Source organism: Equus quagga, chromosome 18 (genome assembly GCF_021613505.1).
Source record: "Equus quagga isolate Etosha38 chromosome 18, UCLA_HA_Equagga_1.0, whole genome shotgun sequence".
NCBI lineage: Eukaryota > Metazoa > Chordata > Mammalia > Perissodactyla > Equidae > Equus > Equus quagga.
Genome location: NC_060284.1, coordinates 42838650 through 42863077, shown reverse-complemented (window position 1 = coordinate 42863077; position 24428 = coordinate 42838650). Strand labels below are relative to the sequence as shown.

Here is a 24428-nt window from a genome sequence, read left to right as displayed (position 1 = left end):
GTCTCCCATCTACCCCTTCCTCTGGCCAGTAATTTCTTATAGTTCCTCAGGTGAGCCCTTCTGCTTCACAGCTCAAGAAATCAGCCTGTGCTGCTACCTCTGAGAGGTCCTCTGACCACACTTCAGCTTGACTTAGAGGCCCCTCCTTCATGCTCACACAGGACCCTGTATCCATGCTTCTCGTGGCGTTATGACATTGAACTGTCGTCATGATTTACTTGTCTGTTTTCCCTAAGAGACTGTGAGCTCCCTGAGAGCAGAGGACATGCTTGTCTATTTAGCTTTGTATCCCCAGCACCTAGCAAAGTGACAGACATGAAGTAAACACCCAGCAGGTGTCTGATGAATCGGTCAATCCAGAGGGCCAGGGGTGGAAACGTGTGGGCCCAGGCAGCTGTGTGCGTGCAGAGTAAACAGGTTGGGCAGGGCATCGCTGTGGGCAATGAGGCAGGCTCTGCCTCCTGACTTATGACCTTAGGGTCTCAGTTTCCTCCTAGGTGCAATGACTGGTCTGAGGCTGGTTGCTGCAACCTTTCTCCAGCCGTGACATTCTGTGAGTCTGCAGATCTGCAACCTGTGGAGAGAGGATGGTTGAGAGCAGTGGTTCTCAAAGTGTGTTCCCCAGGTCACCAACATCAGTGTCACTTAGGAACTTGGTTAGAAGGCAGATTCTCAGGTCTCACTCCAGACCTACAGAATCAGAAATCTGAGGTTAGGGCCCAGCAGTCTGTTTTTGCAAGTCTTCCAGACAATTGTGATGCACACTAAAGTTTGAGAACCACTGGTTTAGAAGAAGAGCTTTGTCCCCCAGCACAATTGCCATCGAGGTGGCAAGACAAGGAGATTATCACCACAGAATCCCAGTGGCCAAGAGCATGCAGCTGTGACTGGCTGTGACTCTGCAGGGCAGGCCAACCACAGCAATGGCCTGGGAGGGTCACGGTCCCCTTTTCTCAGGACCGTTTGCTGGCAGAACCCAGAAACACCTCCCTTAGCCCCGAGAGCTTCCACAGGATGTCTCGGCTCACACCACCTTGACAGTTTCTCTGTCTGCTTCAGGCTGTTCTTTCTAGTGTGGATTAGAGAAGTCTTTTGGCTCATTTCTCTCTTCCTGAGTAGTGCATAGTGAGAAAGAGGGGTGCTCTGAAGTCAGACAAGCCTGATTTGGAATACTGGCTTGGATAAGCTAAGATCCTGAGCAGGTTAGTTAACCTCTCTGTGCTTCAGATTCCTCGTCTCAAAAATGGGGCTAATAATACCTTGTAAGGTTGTCAGGAAGATTGAATGGCACGTATTGATGCCAAATAAAAATAAACTCTTACTGAATTGTCACTCTGATGTTATTAGATTCCCCTGCTCCAGGTCCGCCCCCTGCTGGGGTCTTCAGAGGAGCCTCAAGGTTCCAAAAGGCCAACTCATCCTTTTGGCTCCTGGCTCACTGCTGGGGCTCACTCTGCAGGAGATCCCAGGAGGGTGCCTAGCTGCAGGGACATGATCAGAGATGCGGGTTTTTTGTTTTGTTTTGTTTCGGAGAGGGTGCATGTGGTAGGAAGGAGGAGTAATACAGGGCTTTCATTTTATTTCCCAAGTCCTCATCCTTGAGAATCAACAGCACAGGGCTAAAGTCATTTGTAAGGGCCTGGCGAGGCTGCTGCCCTACATCCGGTGGCCTCTGAAGTTCCCTCCCTTGCTCTCTAACAGAGCTGCTGGCCACTATGTTGGCTCCTCAGGGACCATAGCTTTGGGCTGTAGTAACTAGCAGTTGTGTGTAGGGACTTTGGAATCTGAAAGACCTGGTCCATGTCCCAGTTCTGCATCTGGCTAACCAAGTGACCTCAGGCATATTGCTTAACCACTCTGTGCCTCGGTTCCCTCTTCTATAAAATGAGAATAATTGCATCTATTTCGTAGGATTGCTGGGAGGAGCAAATGAGATCATGTATTCACAGTATCTGACATGCTATAAGAGCTCAAAAAAGAAAAAAAAAAGTACAGCAGCGCTCCTCCATGGGAGGGGATTTGCATGTGAAAAGAAGCTGACCAGATTTTTGTCAAGGGATGAACTCATCAGCTGGGCTGGTGTTTTAGTGTCCTCCAGGGTGGTCTACTGTCGTCCTTTGCCCCTGGACAAGGAGGCAGCCACAGGGGTCTGAGTCCCTGGAACTCACAGTGGTACCCAGCCTGCTCTGAGAACTCCTTTCCTCACCCTGCCCCACCCACCAGGACAGTGTCCATCCCCCAGCTGCATCCCTGTCCCCAGGGCTCCAGGAGCAGAGGCAGAAGCTAAGTTCAGGGGGCCTCCCAGTGGAAAAGGCGGGTGCAGGAGTGGCTGTGGCCATGAGGCTGAAACTTCCTCCTTGTAGAAACTCCTCAAGGTCAGCTGTCCTTGACCGAGCTCCCAGCAGCTGGGCCCTGAATGGACAGTGCCCTGGCCTCTGAGAAAGAATGGACTCCCCACCAACGGGCAGCCTCGCCCCTGCCTGAGAGGCAGGCAGAGCCAGACGGAGGAGCCTGGCTTGCACTTATCTCTTGGCACCTGGAGGAGGAAATGAAGGCAGCAATTAATTGTACAAGGCGGGTGGTTTGTGCAGCTTAAGTTCAGATAAAAAGTTTAATTATTCCTGAGCCCTAATACAAATTAATTAGCCTTCCATATTAGGAGGGTAAGCTTCCATGCTCTTGCCACAGCCCAGACATCACTGCGGATTACCGAGGATGTGCTGGGAGAGAGAAGCAGGCAGAGCAGCACAGCATCCCTGAGCCCCACCTGGGCAGCAGCAGACAGCTGCCTCCACGTGGCCCCAGGGCAGGTCTGGGTGTGAGTTCTAAGTCTGGGGTGAGCACCATAGCTCACCTATATGTAAGATGTCACCTCCAAGAGGGACTCTCTTGTCCCTTACTTTCCCCTACCCACAGAGCCAAGAGGGGGTGGGGGAGGGGAGCCCTTATTTGCATGAGAAGAGGAAGACAAAATGGAAATAAGGCTATGGCTTTTTATTTTCTAGGCCAAGACATTTTCTGCTTTTTCTTTCCTCATCCCTCTCTTTCTTCAAAATTCCACAGAGGAAATAAGCCATTGACACCCTTAGGACTTAGAGGATCACCATCAGCTCCTGCCCCTCGGTGCTCCTGTCCAGGTGGGCCCCAGGAGGGGCTGTGGGATACAGGCCACTGCCCATCCTGGTCATTACGGTCATAATTAGCTGCTGTTTAATGGGTGTTCACTGTGTAACAGGCATGTAGTCTCGGCAACAGCATTGCAAGCACGGTTTTACTTATTAACTCACATGTTCATTCGACCAACATTTGTTGAAGTGCTTCGAGCAGGGGAATGACAGGCTTGGATTTGCGTTTTCAGGATACGTGGTAAGCTTCTTAGTGAATTAAAGGGAAACAAAAGTGGAAGTGGGATGTCTGGTTAAGAGGCTTTTGCAGGAGTCCAGTCTAGAAACAATGATGGTCTGGGCCCAGGATTTATTTAATAAACTCTTACAAGTTCTTACTGTATGCCAGAATTGAGCACTTTTGCAAACAGTGAATCCCTCACAACAACCCTGTGAAGTAGATACTATTCTTTTATCAATCGCAGGAAACTGAGGACAAGAGTAACGTGCCCAAAGACACCCAGCTAACGAGCAGCAGAGCCGGGATTTGCCCCCAGTGGCCTGACACTCAGAGTCACGCTTTTCACTGCTGTGCTGTACTGCTGCCACCGAGGCAGCGGGGACAGACAGAAGGGGGTGAGCTCCAGCTGACTCCTCAGAGCCGTCTCCCACCACCATTCTCTCCCGACCCCACCCACTCCCTCAGAGGAGCAAGATGTGAAGGACAGAGCAGGGCGATGGAAACAGACCGACCCGGGCTTTAACCCTGACAGCTCTGCCTCTTACTGCTTGAGGACCTTGAACAAGTCCCTGTTCTCTCTGGGCTTCAGCTCCTCATCCCTAAGGAGGGTTAACCCTACCTGACAGGGTTATTGAGAGACCCACTAACACAAATAAAGCTCCTAGCACAGGCTCTGGTACATTGTTCCCTCCATCCTTCCATTCCCCATGCCCTCTTCTTGAGGCTAAACATTCCCAACCCTTTGATTGTTTCCCATATGAAGGATTTCCAGACAATTCACCATCCCAAGCTCCCTTCTGTGGATGTGATCCAGTTACTCACTGTCCTGTAGAATAGATGGTGCTCAAAACTCCACACAGCAGCCTAGAAGTGGTCTGCTTCTAGGAGCAGAGTATGACCAGCCCCTCCCTTTTTCTGGACACTGTATTCCCATCTATCTAGCCTAACGTGGCATTAAGTTTTTAGCAGCCACATTACACTGGTGGCTGATGTTGAAGTTAAATCCTCCCAGTGATTTTTAACATGGATGGCTTTTAAGCTGGTCTCTCCCGTTAGCTATACAAGTCATTGATTATTTGAATCAAAATACCGGTGCTGTGATTTATATTTGTTAAAGTTAATCAGGTTGGCTTCACCCATGATTACAACCTGTTAAAAATCCTTTTGACTCCTAAAGACCTCATTTCACAGTAGCTCTGTCATTTAGAAATGTGAAGAACTTGCTTAAAAATAATCAGCAGTGGCGTTATCATCACCATCATCATCCCCAGTATCTTGGGATCTAAATGAAAGAAGGTTAAACAAGAACAATAATTGTCGGTATGCAGAGTCAAAGGAAGGATGGAACAACTAAGCCACAGGAAAGGCGAAAGTAACTGGTCCTCAGGAATAATTAGGACAGGAACTCGAACTCCGTCAGACTCCCTTTCCGTCTCCCATCTCCTCTGTATCAGCCCTCTCGCTCTCCAGCTACAATCTGGCTTTTTCCCGTGGCAGCAAGCATGACTGCCAGCAGCTCGGGAGCTTTGCTCGTTGCAGTTTTGACATCTTTGAAAGAGATTGCTCTGGGCTCAAGGGTAAAAATCCAGAGAAGGGGAAAAGTGGCTCAACATTATTTGCCAACTGGGAAATGCAAATCAAAACCACAGAGATACCACTTCACACCCACTAGGAGAGCTAGAATCAAAAGAAACGCCTGGTGGCATAGTGGTTAAGTTTGTGTGCTCCACTTTGGCAGCCTGGGGTTCATGGGTTTGGATCCTGGGTGCAAGCCTACTGCTCATCAAGCCATGCTGTGGCAGCGTCCTGTATACAAAAAGTAGAGGAAGATTAGCACAGATGTTAGCTCAGCAACCATCTTCTTCACAAATAAAAACACCAAAAAGATAGTGACAAATGTTGGTGAAGATATGGAGAAATTGAAACTCCCATTTATTTCTGGTGGGATTGTAAAATGGGACAACCACTTTAGAAAATAGTTTGACAGTTTCTCAAATTGTTAAACTTAGAGTTACCATATGACTTGTAGAGAAACAAAAACATACGTCCACACAAAAACTTGTATGCAAATTTTTATATCAGAATTTATTCATAATAACCAACAAGTGAAAATGACCCAAATGTCTACAGCTGATGAATGAGTGAACAAAATGTGGTATATCCATACAATGGAATATTACTCAGCCATAAAAAGGAATGGAGTAGTGGCACATGCTACAACATGGATGAACCTTAGCACATTATGCTAAGTGAAAGAAGTCAGACACAGAAGGCCACATATTGTATGATTCCATTCATATGAAACATCCAAAATAAGGAAATCTATAGAGATAGAAAGTAGAATAGTGGTTGCCTAGGGCTGAGGAGTGGGGTGTGGAATGGTGTGGTGTGAGGTTTCTTTTGGGGATGGTGAAAATGTTCTAAAATTAGACTGTGGTGATGGTAGCATAACTCTGTAAATAAACTAGAAACCATTGAATCGTATAATTTAAATGGATGAATTTTATCGTATATAAATTATATCTCAATAAAGCTATTAAAAAATGAATCCAGGAAAGGAACTCATTGACCTAGCTGGAGTCAGGTGCCCTGTTCTGAACTTACTAACTGTGGTGAGGGCAGGGGCACAGGGAGAGGTTTGTTAGAATATGGCAGCTCCTCTGAGAACCAGCTCCTCTGGACGGAGTTTATGTCATGAGGCGGAAAGAGGAGCACAGTTCCTAGATGGGCTAGGGTGTTAAGTGACAGAGCAATAGGTGCCCATCACACTGAGTATTTATAGAGAATTTATAGTTACCCAGACACACATTAAGTGCTTCTTCTGAATTATCTCATTAATTATCACAACAACCCTGTAAGTTAGGTATATGAGACCCATTTTATGCTGGTAGAGGGTCAGGTTAAATAACTTTCCTAAGGTCACTTAACTAGTTAGTAAGTAATAATGTGGGTCTAGGGTTTAACCCCAGATCTGACCCCAATCTCTTCTCTCAATCATTAGGCCATGCTGCCTCCCTCTGGCTTTATATAAGTTGTTGAAAAATTCTAGAACACACCACTGGAGACCTAACTTTAGATCCGTTCTTTATTTCATATACTTATTTACACTTTCACTAAAGGAGACCCTTCGAACATGAACACCATGAACTTTTTGCTGGCATAGGACCACTGCTGATAATCTTTAAGAAGCGCCAGAGGACTAGAGATGGTGGTTCAACCCCTACTGCTGCCCACCTGCTACCCACACCACATTCCTCCAGCTCGTGAAGGGTAGAAAGAACTGGGCCAAGAACCCGTCTTGCTAAAATCATGATGCAGTAGGTCTCCTCATCCACTAGCCAGTTAACCCTCTCAAAACAAGAAATAAGGTTAATTTGGCAAGATGTGTGCTCAGTGAACCAATACAGCTTATTTTCCAAATGTTCTCAAGCTGTCTACTTAATAATCTGCTCTCGAATGCTGCCAGCGATTTGATGGCAGAATTGATGGATGCCAAGCCTGTTGGTCTGTGCTTTCTCAGACCTCCTTTCCCCTTCTTCAAAAATATCAATACGACAGTTTTCCCTCACTAGTCTCTTGGTATTTGATTTCTCGACCCTCGTGGGCAGTGGTTCTACAACCCCATCTGCACATCCCTTCTGTCTCCTGGGGGGTGGGGATCCACGTGGGCCTGTGATGTGAATCCATGGAAGACAGCTGGGCACTTGCCTGCCTTCCCCCTCTCTACCCGCCTCAAGCTCCAAATCCTTCTTAGCCGCATTTGTGCGAGCCTTTCCAAGATAAAGCGTGTTCCCAGCGGAGAAAGCAGAGAGCACACGGGAGTTGAGTTGTTCTGCTTTCTCTCTGACATCTGTTACCAGCAGACCATCTGCCCCAGCAGTAGGCATGACTTTCCTCCTCGTGCTTTCTTCCAGTGGATAAAGCAAACTTTCTGTTGTCCTTAGTATTTTTCACCAGCCTCTGTCACTTTGTAATGCAGCCTTCCTGACACTGTTCTGACATACTCTTGCCATGCCTCATTTTCATCTATGGTCATGTGCCTAATGTCCGCATTTCAGTCACATCATCGGAAAATCCCAGCTATGTGATTCACCTCTAGGGTTAGTGCCCTTTTCTTCATCATTGGGATTATTTGAACTTGGGACAATCAGCTGTGTTTTTAGAGCTTCCCAGCCACAGATACCCTGGTTTCCAGAATGGCTAGGTAAACGTAGTAGTATTTATTGTTTAAAGGGCTATATATGTCACAATAGGATTATGATACAGGTTGCTCTTATTATCTTCACTTTATACACAAGGAAACCAGGCCCAAAGTAACATTCCCACAAGGTCATGCAGTTATTTTGTGGTGGAGCTTGGTGGGTCTTGAACCCAGGTCATCTAACTCCAGAAGCCAAGGTCCCAACCATTTCACTGGAGGCCACTCCTGAGCATCATGGCTGAGAAGGCAAGCCAGCAGCAAAATTCCAGAAGGAGACATTACAGGCCTTAATGTCAGTGGCATGACTGAGACAGCTTGAGCCAGGACAAAGGGCTCGGACACTGAGGAGAAGGAAGACAGTTCTCAAAACAGAGTCCCCTTCATCGCATGTTGAGAGGCCTGAATGAGATCATTCATTCACTCAGCAAATGCGGATCAGCCATTGGCCTACCCTCCACAAAGATGTTTAGGAGGTGAGGACCTCATACTTCTGAAACAGCTCCTCCCATCCCTGTCCCCATCCTCTCTGGAGCCCTGGGACACCTGGGTTCCCTCAGGAAAAGTGACTTTGAGCCTCACTATTTCAGCAGCAACAATTCCTGCTCATCCTACACCCAGAGGGCACAGAGGCAGGGGAGGTGGTATTTCTGGCTTTGGCCAAAGGAGTCATCACAGATCTTTGCTTAATAAGGCCTTTAAGTGATCTCAATAAAGAAGAGGCTAAACACTTAACCGCTGTGGAGAGTGTCTTATTGATTGGAGGAGAGAGGCTCCGGCCTGCCTACCTGGGGTGGAGCGGGAGCCAGGCCAATCGGGCCCCAGGGGGCCAATGCCGGGGTGTGAAGTACTTAAGAGAGTTTCTCCAAGCTCTGAGAGCTGCCACCACCATCCCCAAATGGCTTCACAGCTAAGGGGACTGAGTTTCAGAGTTCGTGGTCTCCCTCTAAGACAGTGCAGTTAGCAGAAAAGAGAGAAAAGCAAGAGGAGTGGGTTTTGATCCAGGCGCACCCAAACGTGGGCGGTCCACTTCAGGTCTCTGAGCCTCGGTTCCTGCGTCTGTCCCATGGGGATAAGGATAGAAAGCTCATGGGGTTCATGGGGCTTATGTGGGGGAAATGTGTCAGCGTGCTTTGTAAATTGTGAACCTCCACATGGATAGAAGGTGGGTTTACTATTTATTATTTTTATCGTCATAAATGAGATCGTGTTGCTCTTCTGCTTAAAGCTCGTCCACAGCTCCTCATTGCACTTGGGAGGAAATCCATACTCCTTGTCGTGGCCACTAGACACTGCACACTCTGGCCCCTGCCTGCTGCCTCAACCTCCCCATCCCTCACTGTGCTCCAGCCCCGCTGGCCCTTTAGAACAGGCTGAGCTCCTTCCTACCTCAGGACCTCCGTATTTCTGTTCCCTCTGCCTGGCACACTCTTCCCCAAGTGTGTTGCATGGCTGGATCCTTTACCTTCAGATCTCAGCTTAAATGTTATTTCCTCAGAGAGACCCTTCCTGAGCACACTCCACCCACCTGGCACCTGTCTACTCTCTTCATAGAAAGAACCACAAGTCGCAATGTTGTTATGGATTCATTTTACTCGTTTACGGTCTTCCCCTTGTAGAAAGTTGGCTCCATGAACATAAACATCTTGTCTGTTTTGTTCACTCCCAGGTCCTATCACATACCTGACACATAGTAGGCACTCTAAACTTAATCATTGAATGCATGGATGCATGCATGCATAGGTGAATGATTGGCAGGGAAGGCTGCCTTGTTTCCCAAGTGGCCCCTTCCTTACACCCATCTCTCTGTCTCTCTGTCTCAGCTATGGAGACATGGTGCCCAAGACAATTGCAGGGAAGATCTTCGGCTCCATCTGCTCCCTGAGTGGCGTCCTGGTCATTGCCCTGCCAGTGCCTGTGATCGTTTCCAACTTTAGCCGGATTTACCACCAGAATCAGAGAGCTGATAAACGCAGGGCACAGAAGGTAAGCCACAGACCCAGGGGGTGGGCATGAGAGAGGGGCCTGGCCCTTCACCTTGTGCGGCTCTCACAGTCACGTCGCCAGGCCTGGAGTCCCCGGAGAACCACTGCACAGACAGCCTCTGGCTGTGGAAGGTAAAGCAGCTCATGTCCCTTCCTACACAGCCGTGTCCTGCACTCCAGCCCCAGTCAGCTGCAAAATGCAACAAACCCTCAATTATCCGTAAGCTGATTATCTCCCTTTTGGCTATTCTCTGTAATTTCTTTGGGCGCTGGCTCCCCCTCCAAGACCTCGGCCACCAACTCTAGGCAGTGCCCTGGTCTCCTCCCTCTCACAGCCAAGAGCTTACGGGGAACAGAATCGCTTCTCAATACCCTATAATAATCTATGCAAAACATAGTGACGAAAATAAATTTGCTGGAAAGAAAAATGAATACTCTGAAAGGAGAACATTCTGAGGCCATTGAGTTGAGGGACAAACGGCACAACAGGCCTTAGTCACGTCAGGGTGAGTGCAGCACAGAACTGCAGTTGATGGTCAGGAGAAGACCCTTGGGCCTGAGAAACGTTCTCACGATGCCCTGCGGACTCTGCGGAAGAAGGCAGGGCAGGGGTCCCGCAGCCCACAGAATGAGGAAAAGTATCTGAGGCTTTGGTGCCTGGACAGGGGCCTCCTTTCCTGATTGGCCCTCCGCCTTCCATGCAGAAAACTCACCCACTCAGCCAGCTGTCGTCTACCTGCCTTTTTAGGGGGTCTGGCTAGTGACGGTTCTTGGGAGGTGACTTTTACCAGATTCCCATCAGGAAAGAAGAGGACTGAGGGGAAAGTTTCTCATCTCTCTTCTGATCTAGGCTGAAACATGGTGCCCCTTCAGCATCATCTCAACCTCCATGGGGTACAGTGGACAGGGGGACCTCATTGAAAGAGTGACTTGTGGAGGTCTGAGATTTGGTGTCCTTATTTTCTTCTTTCTTTCATTCATTCATTCCACAAACATTTCTGCGCACCTCCTGTGTGTCCTGCCCTGTGCTGTAGCTGGGTACTTCCTCACCACATGACCCCTGTCCTGGCTTTCCACTTGCAAGGACAACCTCCAAGTAGCAGGGCTTCTTTGGCATATCAGAGGAATTCAGAACTTCAGAACAGATTTGTGTATGCCGATTGAAACAAAGTCACAGAGTTCATGAGAGTCAGCTCAGAAATGTGTGGTAATTTACATATCATAACAACATAATATACATTATATAATTATATCATAAATCCAGTTGGTTCCCACTTCCAGCACATCCCCCTTGTGTACCCTGGGGTCACCCCCTCCTCACCCTTCTGTCTCCCTCTACTTGTGCTGGAATATATTTTGACTTGTCTTGACCTGGGTCTGGCCAGTTTGCCTTAGATTGATCTTCTGGCTCTGTGCTGTCCTCTCTATCCCCCACAGCACCCACTTTCTACCTCTTCATCCAAGGTCGGGGTTTCCCCAGCCCCTGTCCTCTGCTAGCCATCCCAGAAATAGAAGTCTTATCTCTTTCCCTCTTCAGGTCAGCTGGCAAATGTGAACAATATCTAAATTCATCATACAGTCTTAAAGAAAGGAGCAGGGAGAAACTGGGATCTCCTTCCCAAATCAAGGAGCCTGAGGTTCTGAAGGGCCAGGGGTCCTAGAGCAACCCCACCCCCACGGCCTAGGACTGACACAGGTTCTTGGCCAGCAAGTGAGGTTCAGAGGAGCCCTCAGCTCACACGCTAGCCTGCGGCTGTGCCCACAGCAGCCCCGCTGAGCTGTGTAGGCAGCTCCTGCACTACCTTCCTCTCCGTGCCCACACCCTTACCTACCTCTTAGAGCATCTCGTCCACAGTCGTTTGCCCCTGCAAAAAGTAGAAGTGACCATTTCCCCATGGGACTTTACAGAGCTCATCCTGTGTAATTAAAAATCCAGAAGGAATCGGCTTTGGTGTATTCCTCCCTCCAGCCGCTAAAGATGAGACTCCTTCCCTTCCGCCTCCTGCCTCACCCTCCTCCCTCCCCTCTTCACTCTCCCTTTGAAATCAAGGTAATTATTTACAGTGTTTGCACCTCGCCTGGTTACTGTCTCTCCTCAAGGTTGCTAGGCCCCTTTCTCTTTCACCTTGGGCTTCCTGTGAGAGGGGGAAGAAAAAAAGGGTACAATACCAAGAATACTGCCGGCTTCCAGCACTGAGTCTGTCACCGCGAGGCAAGGAAGGCAGGTCCAGGGATTAGTGGAGAACAAGACAGGAAGGAGGTCAGGGAAGCTAATAGTTCTCAGCCCACACCCCAGACTCAGGAGCTACACAGCCATGAAGGTGAGCGCCAGCCCCCGTGCTTCAGGTGTAAGGAAAGGCTCAAAAGCTCAGCATCCTTTCCCATCATGACTGGTTCGCTTAGGGTTATTACTAAAATGACTCCATGACTGTTTGCTTCAGAGACTGTGTTCTCTGAGCCGGGTGAATTGGAGATGGAGTAAGGAGGTCTAGCAGCGGACAGAGAGAGAGGAACGTCTGGCGTGGGGGCCTTTTTTAATGGAAATTTTTGTTGAGATCACTGTAGATTCACAAGTAGTTATGAGATTATCACAACCAGAGTATGAACATTGATACAATCCTCCAACCCCACCCAGACTTCCTCAGTTTTATTTCTACTGGTGTGTGTGTGAATTTTATACAGTTTCATCACCTATGCAGGTTCCTGCATCCATCACCTCAGTCAAGGTACCAGACAGTTCCAACACCACAAGGATCCCTCATGGTGCCCTTTTATAACCACACCCTCCCACCCTTCCTCCACCCAGTCCTTAACCCACTACCTGTTTATCTGTCCTCCATTTATAAAATGTTTTTATTACAAAAATGTTATATAAATGGACTCATCCAGTAGGTAACCTCCGGAGACTGGCTGTTTTCATTCCTTGGGATTCCTGGAGATTCATCCAAGTTGTGTGTATCAATGGTGCGCTCCTTTTTCTTGCTGAGCAGTATCCCATCATATGGATGTATCACAGTTTGTTTAACCGTTCGTCTGTTGAGGGACATCTGGGATGATTCCAGTTTGGGGTTACTATAAATACAGCTACTGTGAACATTCATGTACAGGTTTTTGTGTGAACGTAAGTTTTAATTTCTCTGGGAAAATGCCTAAGAGTGCAATTGCCCATGTTTCCTTTTGGCTTTTCCATTTCTCCCTCTCTTTCCTTCTGCCTCTCCCAGGGCAAGAGATGTCCGTACTCGTGGCCCAAAGGCACCTGCTAGCCAGACAGCCAGGAAGTGCTTAGTCATGAAAGGCTTCTCGTGAACCAACAGATTTCTTGAGCAGAGACTCCACCTGGAACTGGACCCCGGGTGGCAGCCTCCTCCTTCCAGACCTCTTCTCCAACCCTGGAATCTGCACACCCGTTGCAAGTGCAACTTCCTGGGCTTTGCTCATCAAGTTTAGAAACTTACCTGACAGGAGTTGAAATTCAGGGAAGGAGAAGAGGGGTGCTGTGGAAACAGCCCTTGGCCTGAAGGTTGGAAGACCTGAGCTGAAGTCTTGCTAGTCCACTGCCTTGCCCTGGATAAGTCGCTTCCCCTCACATCCTTCATTTTCTTGTCTTTGAAATAGCCTAGATGATCTCTACATTCAGTCTTCCTCTTTTTTTGCTTGAGGAAGATTAGCCCTCAGCTAACATCTGTGCCAATCTTTCTTGACTTGATATGTGAGTCTTCACCACAGCATAGCTGACAAGTGGTGTAGGTCCACACCCAGGATCCGAACCCGTGAACCCAGGCTGCCAAAGCAGAGCACACCAGAATTAACTACTAAGCCATGGGGCTAGCCCCTCTACATTCTCTCTTAACTCTGATGTTGTATGGATGGCCATAGAAGAGTGTCACGGCTGACCAGTCCATACAAGGATTGAGCCCATTAACTGCCTTTATTAACATGGATTTCTGACCAACTGCATAGGTTCATCTTCCTTCCTGGGCCATCATGAGACTTGCCTGAGCACCTGCTCAGTGCAAAGCTCTGTGCAAGGTGCTGAACATAAAAATATGCATGAGCCACAGACTCTGGCCTTCAGGAGCTCAAAGTCAAGCCAAAAATCCTCACCAAATTTCATATGCTGGTTATGGTTCCGTAAATATATTGCAAACCTCTTTATCCTGTGTGGGAAATGATTAAATGATATAGTGCATTTGATATGACAATCTGTTGCTTTAATAGAGCCCAGGGTAAGATAAGATTAAAAGAAGTGCCACAAAGGAGAACAGGAGAATCTTTCATCTCCAGAAAGTAATGAAGACAGACCCCAGACACGAGAAAGGTCTGGCTGTAAGTGGTACAATCAAATTACAGAAGGCTATAATGAGCTTGACACAATTGGGTTTCCATATGCAGCTCTCAACATCCAGTACTCATCCAAAACAATAACAGCCACATCCTCAGATGATGAGGAACTAGCTTGAATGTAGACATCCAGCTGAGGGGAGGGCTGGAGCAGGAGTCCCAGGGAGGAGAATTGTCCTGGAGCTTGAATGAATGTTCGTTGCTCAGAGAGTAGGGAAATGATATGGCTGACTCAGGATCCTTTCTCTCCCACGTTCCCCTTTTCATGCTCTCCGTCTAGAGGAGCGTTCTTCCTCAGATTTACAGGCAGATCTTCCAGGCTCAAGTCCTGACCTCTTCCTCATATTTAGAAGCCAGGGAAGGGAGCAGAATTGTCCCTACAAGGACACGCTGGCCACAGGGGAACTTCCCAGGAAACAAGAGATATAGTACGTCCTTGTGCTTCTGTGGACAGCCTGAATCTGAGTCCCTGGCCTCCTTTTAGCAGATGAACCAGCCCAGCAGGACACCTGCAGGAGACACTTCCCTGTGTTGGGGAAAGGGTGATAAGAAATGGAAATTTCCACAATTTTCCAAGGACTCTTCTGCTCAGAGTCCATGACGAAGTTGCAGGTGGACTTTCCCAGAGACAGGAGGAGCCCTCTCCCCCAGGATGGATCTGTGAGTCGTGTGGGCTCTTCTGCTTCCAGTAGCAAGGGTCTGGAGCTGAGGCTAGATCGACAAGAGCCCAAACCTCAAGCTGTGTTTTTTTAAACCAGCAGGAACCCTCTACTCATCTCTTCTCCCTATCTCCCGAAGACTCTTTCCTCCTAGGCCTCCCTCTGTGGTTGTGCTGCTGTTGTGGTGACACTGATTATGGTTATCAGGAAGGAGAAGAGCAGCCAGCATGTGCAGTGTGCCCAGCCTCTCCCGCTGCCTCTGCAAGCAGGAGAGCTGAGCTTGCATTGAGATATCATGCAGCCCTCCTGCAGGAAGTCTGCTGAAGGCTCCCCAGGTTGGAGCTGGGGAGATTTTCAGTTGTCCTAGTTAAGCCAAAGTGGTGTATGGAAATGTGTTCCATCCTCCCCTCTCTTACACACACACATCGCGCCAACTTGTCACATGCACCTGCACCTACACTCGTTCCCATAGACATGCATGACAAAACACAGTGATGCATCCACACATGAATCCACTCCCAAAGACAGGCATGCAATTATAAATTCATTCATTAATTTAAAAATTACCAGGCACTGAGGATACATGAGTGAACAAAACAAAAACTCCTGCCCTCAAGGAGTTTACATTCTGGTAGGGGAGAGAGACAGTAGCAGATAAATCTATAACACATACACTCCCTTAGTAGTAAGTGCTGAGGAAAAATAGAAAGAGGGGAAGGAGTTAAGAAGTGTTGAGGGGCACATGTGCACACTCCTTGCTTTTCTCATAATTAACTGGGATTTGGACCCCTGCCGCATGCAGGGAACTCACTGGTCCCTAGGGGAGCATCAGGAGAGCTGTAGCATGTGCTCCTTTGGAGAGCCTGCAGTCCAGTTAGAGAGGAGAAACACTCCAGTAGATACTGAGGAGGCAGAGGTCATGAAGCTTGTGGAAGGAGGGAGGCCTCTGACGAGTGGTATTTCTCCTGCCAGGATCACGCCCAGGCTGCAGAGATGCGTGGGAAGCCCTAGGAACTCTGACCGTGCCCAGGCTGCACAAAGCCGGCACACAGCGTCTCAGACCCAGTCCCGGGCCCACGAGGCTGGGAAGAAGGAGCTTCCTCCCTCCCCTTCATCAGCCATCACCTGGGAACGCAGCCTCACCGGGACAGCCCACTGTCACGGGCATGGCCAGGCTTGCAGTCCTTTTGTCTCTCAGTCCCCCTCACTCTTTTATTATCTCTGCCGATCACAGAAGGCCCGTCTTGCCAGGATCCGTGTGGCCAAAACAGGCAGCTCCAATGCCTACCTGCACAGCAAGCGCAATGGACTCCTCAACGAGGCCCTGGAGCTGATGGTAGGTCCCAGAGGACCCGGGCTGGGGGAGATGCAGGGGAAGGTGGGCTTGTTTTCTCTTCCTGAGGGTACCGGACTCCCACCCCAAAGCCCCAATTTGAACCCTGAAAAGGACATGTTTCCAACTTTCCCCAGGTAGCCGCCCCTCTCCACAAACCTCCCCCTAAGTGGGATTATCACCACTACCCCTAAACCAGCTTTAGACCAAGGGCCCCCAGGCCAAAGGCTGGCATGTTCTATAAATTTGGTTCATCTAGCTTTTTCTGGTGCCCTCCTAACTTCTGTAGAGAAATGAAGATGATGGAGAGAGGAAGAGCCACCAGCTTTATATTCATTCTCTCTTCGTTTCCTCCTAGGGCACCCCGGAAGAGGAGCATATGGGCAAGTCCACCTCACTCATCGAGAGTCAGCACCATCACCTGCTGCACTGCCTGGAAAAAACCACTGTGAGTCGCAGCCCATTGCCACTTCCTTTCTCTTCCCTGACCCCTGACCCTTTTGGAGGGTCAGAACTCACAGAGCGAGACCTCTGTACTCGTATCCTCACCTTGGACCCAAGTTTCAGAAGACAAAGTCTGTCCCCTTCAGATCCAAAAAGTAGTGATGAGGTCTCCTCCAGCCCCAGGAGGAAGGCCTCAAGCAGTGGGGCAATGTCACCAGGGTCGCGAGGCCAGCTCTGTCCCGCAGCTGCATAGAGTAGGCCATTACCCCCAGCCTTCCTGTGCACCCCTGCACCAGTCCCCACGGCCCATTTCTTGGTTAGAGAGGGCTAAGGGCTCTGCCTTTCGGTTTCTCAGTTATGATGGGCATCACTCTTCAAAACTAGGGCTGAAATTACGCTACATTGCTATAGCACAGTAGAGAAGGGTATTAATTCTTGTCCCATCCCTGGATCTAGGTTGATGCAATCTGTGGGCCTCTTTGCTCCCTATGTTCCCCTTGGAACAGGAGACAGTGAATGAAGGAGGCAGTGCATATACTTCTCTAGCCAGGGATTTTATCAGTACCACCCCCACTTAGTCACCCTGCAATTCTCAGGGAGTTCAGATTCTGAAAGGCTTATTGTTAAAATAGAGTCATTGTCTAGGGTACCATAGCTGGAATGTGGAATGATGCTTGTGCCTCATCAACAGACTGAAAAGAAGGGCAGTAGGGCCAACCCTGGACCCTTGGCAACAAGTGCTAGCAACAGTAGGGAGGGAGGAGAAGTCAGGGTGGACAGCCAAAGTGAAACCCTTTCCTGTCCCTTTCTAGAACCTCCCTCCCCAAAGAGCCAATAGTCAGAGCTCAACACACCAAGGAAGGAGCTTTCTAATTCTGAATGTTCCATATCCTGGTCTCCCTAATGCAGGGGGAATAGGTGTTAGATGACTCTTAATATGAGCCAAATGTGAACACTGTGGACGGCAGTTGAACCAATGAGGACTTCCAAAATGGGAAGGTACTCTGAAAACTCTAGTTTCCAGGATTTATCAAATATTTCTTAGTGTCAAGAACTGTATGTACCTATCTAGAATTTCTCTCAGAGACTCAGAGCTTGCCAAAGGGATAGGCCCAGACCCCACTGCCCTTTCCAAGTTGCATGTGCTGGGTGGAATGTATAAATTGAAAGGATATGGGTGAAAATATTTGGGTTCGAAGGGCTGGAATGTTGGCACTGATGAAATGAGATTTTGGAATTGAGGGATGGAATGCTGGCATTGAAAGGGTGGAATGCTGAATTTGAGGGAAAGAATGTTGGATTGTGGGGGTGGGATATTGGTATTAAAGAGATGGAATGCTGGATTTCAGGGGAGGAATGTTGGACTCAAGGGGTGGAAGGTTGGGATAAAAGAGGCAGAATGTTGGGATGAAGGGAATGAATGTTGGGTTTGAGCAGGGTCGTGTTGGAGCCAAGGGGTAGAACGTTGGGACAAAGCGGGGAGAATGCTGGGAACGAGGGATGGAATGTTGGACTGAAAGGGTGGAATGCTGGGATTGAGAGACTGAATGTCAAAACTGAGCTTGGGAATGCTGGAATGTACAATCAATGGTGTTTTTATCTTCTGTTGGCATGTTGTCCTGTAGGGGTTGTCCTATCTTGTGGATGATCCCCTGTTATCTGTACGAACCTCCACCATCAAGGTATAACTTTTTAAAAATTCAATTGATGTTTTTCTCTCTGATTCTTCTGAGTCTGTGGATTCTCCTCTTTTTACCCCCTGGTCTGGTTCTCTGCATGTGCTGTCAATTCTTCTGGGGCTTATCCTAACCCTGCTGCCACACCCAGTACCAGCTCAGGCTTACAGTTTTTTATGCTGAACTACCCAACTGCCTTTCTGATTCCCTCTTTTGATCTCCCCAGGGGCTTGGAGGGGGTGGTGAAACATGGCACCAATGTGGGTATCCTGTGAGTGTCCAGTACCACATCGGTCTGTGCCACCTCCCCAGTTCCTTGGGGACTCCTGGTATTGGCTGTCAGGGTTAGTCTCTCTCTGAACTCTGTTCTCATGCTACTTCTCTTCAGACTTTCGCCACACTCTGGCAGCCTTGGCCAGAACATTAATGCCATAAATTCAGTCACCTTAGCCAAACAGACATTTTTTAGTTATCCTGGGTTCAGCTCCACCCCATCCTGATGGCCTCCAGTCAGGAGGCTATTAGCATTCCCTTCCCATGCTTACACTTGACTTAGGGAATCCTGTGCCTCCAGGTATATTAATAATCCATATCTCATAATCAGATGAAAAAAACAATAGTTAAAAGAAATCATAACCCCAACAGTTTGACCCCATTGGCCTTCAAGAGCAAAGTTCTCCCAATTCCAAGAATAATCCAGTGCCTTCAAAAGTCTCACGCTTACCCAAGATTCATAAGGATCTCACTCATTAAATCCAGACAAGACAACTTAGCATACCCACAACTCGTATTCAGTGACTCCTTATCTGCCACCCCCAGGAGGTCCTGTGCAAAGCCTGCAAAGTCAAGTCTTTGCTTCTAGTTCTGCTGATGCCACTGAATTCCTCCATGTCCTCTGTGTCCCTTAAGCTCAAAGCTGTAGAGTGTACGTCACGTCATGATTTAACAACCGCAGTGCCCACCCTTCAATCTGATGGCCAGGGCTGCCAATAGGAATCTCTTTGTTTCTTCATTTGATACCTGTGGGACATCACCCCTCCTGAATGCTTATTTGTGCTCCAGGCAGCTGGGAGCCCTTCTCTCAAGGCCCAGGACAGAGACAGGCAGCCATACAGAGTATGGGGGCTCATCCCCTCCTTCCTATCTCCTTTTCCTACTTCCTCTCCTTCCGCTTCCCACAGAACCATGAATTTATAGATGAGCAGATGTTTGAGCAGAACTGCATGGAGAGTTCAATGCAGAACTACCCGTCCACAAGGAGCCCCTCACTGTCCAGCCACCCGGGCCTCACTACCACCTGCTGCTCCCGTCGTAATAAGAAGACCACACACCTGCCCAATTCCAACCTGCCGGCCACTCGCCTGCGCAGCATGCAAGAGCTCAGCACGATCCACATCCAGGGCAGCGAGCAGCCCTCCCTCACTACTAGGTGAGTGGCTTCCATCCCCATCACTCCCAAAGGCTTGAGTCGTTCATTCACAGAACAAAACAATCTCAGCATTAGGAGAAGCTGGAGGGTCCTCTTGCTCTCCCTCTCCCTTATCTAATGCGTGAGCCTCCTCCTTCCTCCCTCCACCTTCCCTCTCATCCTTGAAAGTTGACCCAAAGGCCCTTCAAATGCTTAGGAGGATACCACAGCAAGTTTAGGCACAATGTGGGGTTAGATACCAGAAAAAAATTTTTAAAAATCCAAAAATGACCCACCCTGGTGCAAAGAATAAATGAACCATTTTCTCGAGGAAATAATTTTCACAATTGTGTGACACATGGCTTACCCAAGGCTGATTTTGAATCCTAGACTGACTTTTTCCTCCTTTCTCTGCTTATATTTAGGCCACTTCTCACTACCTCCAGTGAGTTGCAAGGAATTCAGAGAAAGCAAAAGTCAGATGCCATAAATGATAGGTAAAAATCCACTGGAGGGAACAATGTATACTCTGAATGGCAAAGCCCAACATCCATGACTTTGCAGTTGTTGGTAGTTGAGGAATAACAACTAGAATAGATCATTGTAGGCTGATTACCAAAAGCAGAGCCAGGAGGACACTGAAAGCTCCTCCTAGTTGCTGTGAGCGAGAGCTGTAGGAGGCTAGGGAAGCTTTGGGACACGAGCAAGAGGAACCATCATCAACTCACTCTTTTTTTATCCCAGTCGATCCAGCCTTAATTTGAAAGCAGACGACGGACTGAGACCAAACTGCAAAACATCCCAGATCACCACAGCCATCATCAGCATCCCCACTCCCCCAGCGCTGACCCCAGAGGGGGAAAGTCGGCCACCCCCTGCCAGCCCCGGGCCCAACACGAACATTCCCTCTGTAGCCAGCAATGTCGTCAAGGTCTCCGCCTTGTAAAACCACTGGATGGAGGGCCAGTGCGGGGAGTGGGAGCGAAGGGGGCTGGCATGTTGGTGGGTGGCCACTGGGACCACTCCCTCCCCCCTTCCCCACTCTTTCTGCCTGCCCCGTTGCACCCCTAGCACTGAAACTTGTGCCTGGAAGGAAAAAGAGGCAGCGAAGGGGCACCTGAGGCTCACTGCTGCTGGCGTGGACACAGCCCTGTGACACTGCATCTCACTGGGGCCAGAGGAAGGGAGGGTGGGTGGGGTAGGGGATGGGATGGCGGGGGTATAGGCTGCGTGCCAGGACAGGGCCTGGAGGGGGGAGCCTCAGACCAAATAACGTTGTTTCTGGAGACCCAGTGAGGAAGATCCAAGACCAAGAGCAGCACAGAGGCCGAGTTGTCACATGCAAAACAGGAAGAAAATATAACACTGTGTAATTAAGCACCTTTTTCAAGGCTCTTAATGGATAATATTTATTCATGGGAAAAGGTGGAAAACAAAAACACCAATGGATTTTTGTGAAATGTTTTTCTCCATGGACCCAATACCTTTCAACCAAAACAATGCATTTTGTGAGGTTTTTTTTTTTTTTCTTCTCCTTTTATAGCAAAAGCTTTTAGGCTAAGAAGTCAGTTATAGCTGAGTTCTCTCTCCATTCCCCCAGGTGGGTCAGGTCAACTGAGCCAGGGCCCCCACTGCCCAGCTGACCTGCAGAGCTGCCAAGTGACCACACAGCTACACTTCCCCTGTGTCTGTCCCTGTCTTCTGTGTCTCTGTACTTCTTAGCTTCACTCCCTGGCTGTATTTCTCTGTGTCCAGCCATCTGTCTCTACATGGACCCCCGCGATCCTGAGAGATGTTAGTAAAGGCTTCTCCACTGCCAGGCACCGCAGACTTGTGCCTGGGAGCTGTATTGTGTGAACGCAACTGTGTAAGAGCAAACAATGAAGGGAAAACAGGAGAGTTGAGGGATGAGGGAAGTCTACTTTATAGAAGAAAGTGCTTCCCTTGTGGTTGGAACCACTGGTGTTTGCAGTTTCCATTTCTGGGGGAGAGAGGGAATGACTGGACTGATCACACTGGGATCTTGAAAAGGAAAGAGCCAACACCTGAGAAGCACAGTCAACTCTGGTGGGTGCCAGTGAAGCAAGACCAGAAGAACCTAGGGCTCACAGCAGCAGTTGGCCCCCGTGGCACCTTGCTATGTGCCCGTCTTTCAGGACCCACCATAAAGCTCATCCAGAGCTCTGCCAAGAGGCCCCATGAGCAGTTTCCTGCAGAGGGGGCAGTGGTATGGGAACCAAGCTACTGACTTATCTCCCACCCGAGGCAACTCCCACATGGAGGCTGCAGGTTAAGCCTGTGTGCCTCATGAAGGATGCTCCAAAGTGTGAAAGCAAGTAAGAGATTCTAGATGATTCTTACCTGGTCTGAAAGATGCCTTGAGGCCTGAAGTCTTCAAGCCTGATGTCCCTGAAGATAACTGAAACGGGAGAAGCCTGATCACCTTCATGCAAGTGAGGGAGTGAATATTATTTCTGGAGAACCGGGACATTATTTCTGTTCAAGTGGCTTGCACGCTGGTGGGGGCCAGGAACAGCATTTCTGGAATCTTCCTATCCATTTTGATGGCTTGTAGCAGAGAAGGTGGGCCTCAGGGTTAGTGACAAGCCCCTTCCTGCCCTCCCCAATCCCCAACTCCCCTATTGCAATCTCACTAGCCTGGGCTCTGAGATACAAGAGTTCCTCAGGAGCTCCTTGTCCATTCTACAGCTTAATCATTAGCTGTTTAATTTTAAGCCAAGAATTTCTCTGCCCACCACAGCCATCTAGACGAGTTGCACTAGCCAGGAACCAAAACACACCTTCAGTGGGCTTCCCTATGACCCTAGCTCTAGTGACCTTGTAGAAGGGGAAAGCCAAAGGGTTATAAGGCAGCACCTAACCAAAAGGTGGGGAGAGGGCAGAAGAGAGGGAGTCTTCGACCTTTATCTCCTTATGCTTTTCCTTGTTGACCACTGACTGAGTCCTTTCTCTGGATCTGGCCTCAAGGATTTCTCCCTAACATGAGAATGGGGTGGTTCTGGCCCTCTGAACTTATGGTCTAAGAGGAAGAGGAATACATATGTACACACACAACATAAACACACCTAAGAGTAAGTACTAAATCCATTCATTTTATACACACATCTCATCAGGGAAAGCAGAGGACTAAAAAGGAATTTTTCTTTTGAAAGAGTGGGTAACAGAACAAAGTTAGGGATGTCTAAGTATCTAAGTTTACATCATAACTACTGAGTGGGGTAAGGGATACAGAAGTAAATAAGAACATGGCTGCCTACACATACAAACTCCCTGTGTTTAAGAACAGGTCACCACAGGGTTAGAATAATGACTGATCCAGCCCAGGATCCGTTTGACAGTGCACCAAGGGAGCATATTCATGGTTTCCACAAAAATTAATGAAGCAATTTAAAAAAATTATGTCTCAAATAACCTCCCATTTTTTTACCCTAAGGAACTGAATGTTTTCTATTCCTTCAATTTCATTACCAAATCCCACATTATGTCAGTTCCTAGAAGACCATTAGACTATCTTCTTAATCTCCATTCCACAGTGTAGACTTAGCCAGGGAAAAGAGACCCGGCTCACTCCTGATCCAAAAGAAGATGTCAACCCAGAAAAATGGCTGACCTACACGACAGAACACAGCCAGATTCCACTGCTAAAGGGCATTTGTAAGTTAACAAAAGGACCAAAGTGTGCTGAATCAGTTTAATAAGTCTAACTCACTGGCCAGCAACTGAAGAACCAGGATATCAGAGTTTTCTGGGGGCAATGGCTTTCTGGTACAATGACTCTTGAGCTTTCATAGTTCACGAACCACTTCAGCATAACAGAAGATTCCCAAAACCACCTCTTTCATTCAATCCCACTCAGCATTAGGGAGCTTAAAAAAAAAAAGCAACTAATAGGCTACATTCAAATGAATAGAAACTTAGAAAAAATACTATTAAGAGCATATTAGGACCAGGAGAGATTCAAGAATATCTAATTCATTTTACAGTGTAGAAAGCTGAGAGACAGAGAAATTAAGTGACTTGCTCAAGGTCATGCAGTCATTTAATGACAGAGCTGGGACCAGAACACAAGTCTCTTGGGTAATAGTCGAACGCTTTTTCCACTATACCCACTGCCTCTCAGAGCACTGATGCTTCCGAGAAGACCCATCAAAAAATACACGCCATAACTAGAGACACCGTCTTATGTAAATACCAGCACGACTTGGGCACAGCCCTTGGACACCACCTGATTGTACTAATACAAACCATATATTGGAAATTGCCGTTCCCTGGGTAGCACCAGCTATGGACTATCAATGCTGTCAAAAATAGGTCAACAGTAGGGCCAGCCCCGTGGCTGAGTGGTTAAGTTCATGCGCTTCACTTCGGCGGCCCAAGGTTTCACCGGTTTGGATCCTGGGTGCAGACATGGCACCCTTCATCAAGCCATGCTGAGGCGGCATCCCGCATGCCACAACCAGAGGGATTCACAACTAGAATATACAACTGTGTACTGGGGGGCTTTAGGGAGAAGAGGAAAATAAAAGATTGGCAATAGATGTTAGCTCAGGTGCCAATCTTATAAAAAAAGAATAGGTGAACAAGTGGTCAGGTTTTTTCAGTCAAAAGCTCTCTCTTCTCAATAAAGAGAGGGCTGGGATGACATTTCAAAGGATACCTTCTGTAGTCCTTTCGATTCTCACTACAACCTCTGATGAGCCTAGATGAAGCAACTAAATCCTTGGTTCACAGAGAGGAAAAGAGGCAAGAAGAAGCTGCGTGACCTATGCCAGTTCACATGGCAGGTTAGTGGCAGATCTCAGATTGCAGTCCGGGTCAGCCAGCTTGTCCTGGGGTTGTTCCTCCACATCACACTGCATTACTCTGAGGCTTGCTTATATTTTTAATACCTGGATTTCAAGGGTGGCGATTAGGGGGAGGAAGCAAAACATTCAGAGCCACCCTGATCCCGGGCCCAGAAGCAAACTCTGTACTCTTTCTCCTTCATCCCCAAATTTCACGGCTAGTGTCAAGCTCAG

At 48.3% G+C, this 24428-nt stretch overlaps 1 protein-coding gene across 2 annotated transcripts in view; it reads left to right on the top strand.

Moving 5' to 3' along the window:
- KCND3 (potassium voltage-gated channel subfamily D member 3) overlaps window positions 1-20533 on the top strand; it is a 207164-nt gene extending 186631 nt beyond the window's left edge. For both annotated transcript variants that reach the window (XM_046645152.1, XM_046645153.1), the window contains exons 3-8: window positions 9367-9529; window positions 15763-15864; window positions 16220-16309; window positions 17931-17987; window positions 19163-19410; window positions 20134-20533. In XM_046645152.1, coding sequence (XP_046501108.1) covers window positions 9367-9529; window positions 15763-15864; window positions 16220-16309; window positions 17931-17987; window positions 19163-19410; window positions 20134-20335 — 862 coding nt within the window. In that variant the 3' untranslated portion in view covers window positions 20336-20533. The remainder of the gene's footprint in view (window positions 1-9366; window positions 9530-15762; window positions 15865-16219; window positions 16310-17930; window positions 17988-19162; window positions 19411-20133) is intronic.
- The last annotated feature ends 3895 nt before the right edge of the window (window positions 20534-24428 follow it).